The following is a 6000-nucleotide window of genomic DNA, read 5'->3' as shown; positions in this document are numbered from 1 at the left end:
CTTTACACAGTTAATCTTTGCAGAAATCCAAAACAGCAGTATGAACAAAGTAATCATAGGTCAAAACTACATCGAAATGAATTTGGAACTATTAACTTTGTGAAACTTGCACTGTTATTATGTTTGTGATACCTTCTGAAATAATTTGAAGCAAAGTTTTTATGTGTACTTTTCAGTTTTACAGATAAATTTTCAGTTATCAGTACTTCCCAGGACAGGCATATTATTATAATTGTCCTTGTGATAGGGTAGCTGGAAGATGACACCATGGAGCTCAGTCCATTGAGAGCACATTATAAACAATGTTGTCTGCTATACACAAACTTCTAATCATTGTAGTAGGAAGTCATGCAGCGTGTCCAGGAATTTCTGACATGTTTGCAAACCGTAATAGTCACCTTGCTTGATTGATTCACCAAAGCAGGAGGGGAATATTTTCCAAGTGAGTTTGTTAAAGTTGGACAGTGATTTGACACAGATTGCATCCTGCAGGATAAGCAATGATGTGTCCAGCTGTCTTTTATCTCTATCTTTATGAACATCTGTACCTATATGCGCAAACATATTGTTAATTCATGGTTTTGATTTCATTCAATCCTGCAGAGTTTATAATTTTGGGAATGTCCATTAAAATGGTGAGAGAAACTTTTCCAGAACAGTGGTTGGTGAAGATTTGAAATAGGTTGTCAGAAAATATCCTGGAAACTTACCTGGAACTAAAAGAAACCAGTACAACACATAGACCCCACTAGAACCAGAAGTTTCACAACCAATCATTACCAATTGGTAGTGACAGACAGAGAACATCACAACATTAAAGCTCATAGATTTAACTACAATGCTTTAAATGCTGCAAAATGTCTAGCTCACTTGACAAGTGCCCAGGATCAAACTTATTAAACAATGTACTGAAATGTTCTTCAATAATTGAGATGAAACAGTTTTTAAAGTACAGAATGTTTGCATTTATATTAAGTTCTTGAATAACTCTAACCAGAAGTGATTAGTGGAAAGCAAATGGACTTTTCAACCATCATCAACCTTGACAATCACTTACCAAAGGGAACAGTTAAACAAACATATCATATGGGGACAGGTCAAAGCACTCTCATTTGCAAAATTAATCAATATATGGCAAGCCAACTATTTGCAGGGCAAATGTTCCCGTGCTTTGGGCTACTGGATCACCTGGGCGTAGTGAATACAGGAAAGTTGGGTGGGAAGTACGCACACCCTACTGGAGTCAGCTTAATTTCCACAATTACTTTAAATAGACAAAAGATCAGACAAGCTCCCTTATGACTGTGCACTCCTCCCAGCCTGACTTCCTGTGTATTCTCATTTCTCACAGCCCAAGCAATCCAATAGTCCCAGGCACAGGAAGAGGAAAGCCTGCCTCATAAGATTTGGATTGAAATTTACATTATTTACTCAAACCTATTGAGGTGGAAAGACAGGATTCACAGTCTGATAGACAGAATGTCAAAAGAAATTACAACTCATATCTGTGTATCGGTAGCATTAAACCATTAATCATATATACACAGTTGCATTTCAAACCATGTCTAGAGACATTCCATAATGCAGGATGTACACTGCACCTTAACATTCAGAAAGTAGAAGAATCTTTAACAGATTTACAGGAGTCATTGGATATCTACTGAATGGAGCTTGGTTTAATCATTTTAAGTATAGTTTAGGGCCAGCCTACAGTGAAACTGGCAAGTACACTTGCTATAAGCATTGAACACAGACAAAAGAACATTGAACTAATGACAAAATAGCAATAAGGGTGAGGCAATTTAGCTTTTTCTTTTATTGAGTACAGAAGCTATCTTTCAGTTATTCCAAAGTATCCTGCAGGCTGAGAGTCAATATCATGGAACATGACCACACAATTTGATGCACAGTAAGCATACAGGCTATTCCAATGAGAAACAATTCACATCACATCCATTTCCCACTAGTGCAAACAGACTAAGGATACCATTTCTCAGCTTCACAGTGAATATGATGTCACTTGGGCACCATCTAGACTGAATAAGTAAAACGTAGTTTGCTGTTTTATAATAAATACAGCCTCCAACAGCAATAGAAAAAAACTTTCAATTATCAGAGCAGTACCTTTTTCCTTTAAGTCCAATTCCAATTTTTCTTCAGATGAGACTTTTTAAAAAAATTGCCACTAGATGAATTTAGGGACAGGAAGAGGATACCTTACACACTGTCCCTGTGATGCTGTTTGGAGCCCACTATTAGATGATCTATGTAAGTAGCCTGGGTTCACTCATCCTCAAGAGCTTTTCATTGACAATGCGGCAAATACACCTTCAAGTCAACAACTGCCTCCAAAGCTTGGCTGAGATCAGGAACTTGCTCTCTCAAGAATTGAGAGCTCAACGGGTGGCAAATGGGGATAGTACATCTGGCTATTACCTGAAACACCAGGTTGCAACATTTGTTGGGGGAAATATGGAATGCCTCATCTGAATGCATCAAAAGGTTGAAAATGCTATTTCTGAGAAGGTCACGTCAGCCACCTGAAATTACTTGTTTATTTCTGCAGGAAAATGCCTGGAGATGGGATAGGAGCAATTAGTACAAAGTGGCTTCCTGGCAGTATCGTCAAATTCAGCTTTTTTACAGGTTTCTTTTTATTAAACAAAGATTTTTTTCCTCCTCCAGGTACTACAAAATTAAAACGATTATAATGCATCATTTTTATTTATTAGAATTGGAATTATTGGCCTTTATCAAATCTTTGATCAATGGTGCTGGCCAAAAGAATTGGCATCATTGTTACAGATTGTGTAAAGGCTTTTTGTCCAGACTAGTAGTCATTAATCTGAAATAGTTTCAGGGCAATAGGAGGTTAGGGGAGGGAGGGGGAAGGAGTCTGAAAGCAACGAGCCAGACAATCACTTGGGCAGTCTTTTCATGGAAATACTGATTCTTTATTTTCCCTGAAGCAGAGTCCACAAGACAAAATTGACTCATGTCAAATATTTAACCGCCAAGACCATGATAATGCAGGTGATCACCATCCCACCAATCATAATGAACTTGTCCTGGAATGCTCGCTTCTCAATTAGACGCATCACAGTATTTGACATTCCCAACATATTTGCCACATCCAGAATCTTCTTCTGTGCTCCCTGCAATGATAGATACAATATTAGACAAAATGGTACAGTCAGAAAAAACAGAGCACAAGAGTGAAGCAACAGATAGCTTCAAAACAACTTGGACAGGATCATTCTTTTCTCATCCTGATATCATTTCAAATACATAAATTAACAAAAATAATGACTCAACACTCTCTCCCTCTGTCTCATGTAGTCACAAAAAGATCCTACGGCACTATTCAGAAGATCAGCAAGTGAGTTGTACACATTGTCCTGACAAATAGTAACCAACACCAGTAAACATGAAAGAAACATGTTTAGTTCCTCATTATTACACTACTTTTTGTGGGACTTCGCTCAGTGTAAATCAGCTGTCTCATTTCTTTCTTTAAAAACTGCGACTACTCTTCAACTCTGATCTTACCCTGAACCTCAACCACCTGGAAGAAAAAGGGCAGTAGATGCACCTTCCCATCATCCACAGCACACCCCTCTCCACCCCACCCTTCATCACACACCATCCCATTTCAGAAATATATCACTGTTCTTTCATGGCCATGGAGTTAAAATCCTGGAATACTCTCTCTGACAGTAGTGTAGGCTGCACTGATTTAGCACAGCTGTGCCCCATCACTTTCAAGAAGAATTCAGAACGAGCAGTACGATTGAAGATATAGATTATATATCCTCACGATGATCAATGATGCTCATATCCATGAAGAAGAAAAGATGTCCATGAGAAAAGTGGTCCTCAAAGGTGCTCTATAAATGCAATTTCTTCCTCATCTTAATCTAATAGCAATTTTGGAAGTACAGAAGACTCCTTGGTCAGTTAAAGAATTTGCCCATACTATTCAAAACCATGAGATGATACTTAATACCATCAACAAATACCGGTAGTTCTCCTATAATGTCATAGTTGCGTTGCAGCGAAACCTTGCCTTTGCTGGTCTACCTCCAAATCCACTTTTCCCAAAGAATATAGAACATAGAACATAGAACAATACAGCACAGAACAGGCCCTTCGGCCCACGATGTTGTGCCGAACATTTGTCCGAGCCTAAGCACCCATCCATATACCTATCCAATTGCCACTTAAAGTTCACCAATGATTCTGACTCTGCCACTCCCACAGGTAGCGCATTCCATACCCCCACCACTCTCTGGGTAAAGAACCTTCCCCTGACATCTCCCCTGTACCTTCCACCCTTCACCTTAAATTTATGTCCCCTTGTAACACTCTGTTGTACCCGGGGAAAAAGTTTCTGATTGTCTACTCTATCTATTCCCCTGATCATCTTATACACCTCTATCAAGTCACCCCTCAACCTTCTCCGTTCCAATGAGAAAAGGCCTAGCACGCTCAACCTATCCTCGTACGACCTATTCTCCATTCCAGGCAACATCCTGGTAAATCTTCTCTGCACCCTCTCCAAAGCTTCCACATCTTTCCTAAAGTGAGGCGACCAGAACTGCACACCGTACTCCAAATGTGGCCTAACCAAAGTCCTGTACAGTTGCAACATCACTTCACAACTCTTGAATTCAATCCCTCTGCTAATGAACGCTAATACACTATAGGCCTTCTTACAAGCTCTATCCACCTGTGTGGCAACTTTCAAAGATCTATGAACATAGACCCAAGATCCCTCTGCTCCTCCACCTTACTAAGAACCCTACCATTAACCCTGTATTCCACATTCTTATTTGTCCTTCCAAAATGGACAACCTCACACTTGGCAGGGTTGAACTCCATCTGCCACTCCTCAGTCCAGCTCTGCATCATATCTAAGTCCCTTTGCAGCCGACAACAGCCCTCCTCACTATCCACAACTCCACCAATCTTCGTATCATCTGCAAATTTACTGACCCACCCTTCGACTCCCTCTTCCAAGTCATTAATAAAAATTACAAACAGCAGAGGACCCAGAACTGATCCCTGCGGAACTCCACTTGTAACTGGGCTCCAGCTGAATATTTACCATCTACCACCACTCTCTGACTTCGACCGGTTAGCCAGTTTTCTATCCAACTGGCCAAATTTCCCACTATCCCATGCTCCTGACTTTCCGCATAAGCCTACCATGGGGAACCTTATCAAATGCCTTACTAAAATCCATGTATACTACATCCACTGCTCTACCCTCATCCACATGCTTGGTCACCTCCTCAAAGAATTCAATAAGACTTGTAAGGCAAGACCTACCCTTCACAAATCCGTGCTGGCTGTCCCTAATCAAGCAGTGTCTTTCCAGATACTCATGAATCCTATCCCTCAGTACCCTTTCCATTACTTTGCCTACCACCGAAGTAAGACTAACTGGCCTGTAATTCCCGGGTGTTATCCCTATTCCCTTTTTTGAACAGGAGCACAACATTCGACACTCTCCAGTCCCCTGGTACCACCCTTGTTGACAGTGAAGACGAAAAGATCATTGCCAACGGCTCTGCAATTTCCCCTCTTGCTTCCCACATAATCCTAGGATATATACCGTCAGGCCCAGGGGACTTGTCTATCCTCATGATCGCGCAAAAATCATCCAAAAGTCTAATGCAAAGTATAGTACAGCCTAAATGAAGGTTGAAATCATATTTATTAGCAAAACAAAAGTAAATTTAACACAGTACGTTTGAAAAATGTAAGAAAGCTGCTCTCTGTTCAGTACCTCTCACAGAAAGCTGCTCTGTTGGCAGCTGACATCAGCACATGTGCAGAACGGCACATAGACCAGCATTGACATGATGAATGCGCAGAACAGCACAGAGACTTTGGCATATGCACAAAATGGTTCGAAGACCAGCACTGACACTGCACATGCACAGATACCAGTGCATGCGCAGAACACCAAGAACACTGGCGCATGAGCAGAACAGC

General features: G+C 40.6%; 1 protein-coding gene across 2 annotated transcripts in view; it reads right to left on the bottom strand.

The window, feature by feature from the left end:
- Nucleotides 1-1656: 1656 nt before the first annotated feature.
- Nucleotides 1657-6000, bottom strand: part of gosr2 (golgi SNAP receptor complex member 2) — a 65516-nt gene continuing 61172 nt past the window's right edge. For both annotated transcript variants that reach the window (XM_043675307.2, XM_043675306.2), the window contains one exon: nt 1657-3155. In XM_043675307.2, the coding sequence (XP_043531242.1) occupies nt 2994-3155 (162 nt within the window). In that variant the 3' untranslated portion in view covers nt 1657-2993. The remainder of the gene's footprint in view (nt 3156-6000) is intronic.

Source organism: Chiloscyllium plagiosum, unplaced genomic scaffold (assembly GCF_037043375.1).
Source record: "Chiloscyllium plagiosum isolate Xiang-an unplaced genomic scaffold, Cpla_swu_hap1 HiC_scaffold_32, whole genome shotgun sequence".
NCBI classification, from domain to species: Eukaryota; Metazoa; Chordata; class Chondrichthyes; order Orectolobiformes; family Hemiscylliidae; genus Chiloscyllium; species Chiloscyllium plagiosum.
This window is presented reverse-complemented; position numbering and strand designations above follow the sequence as displayed.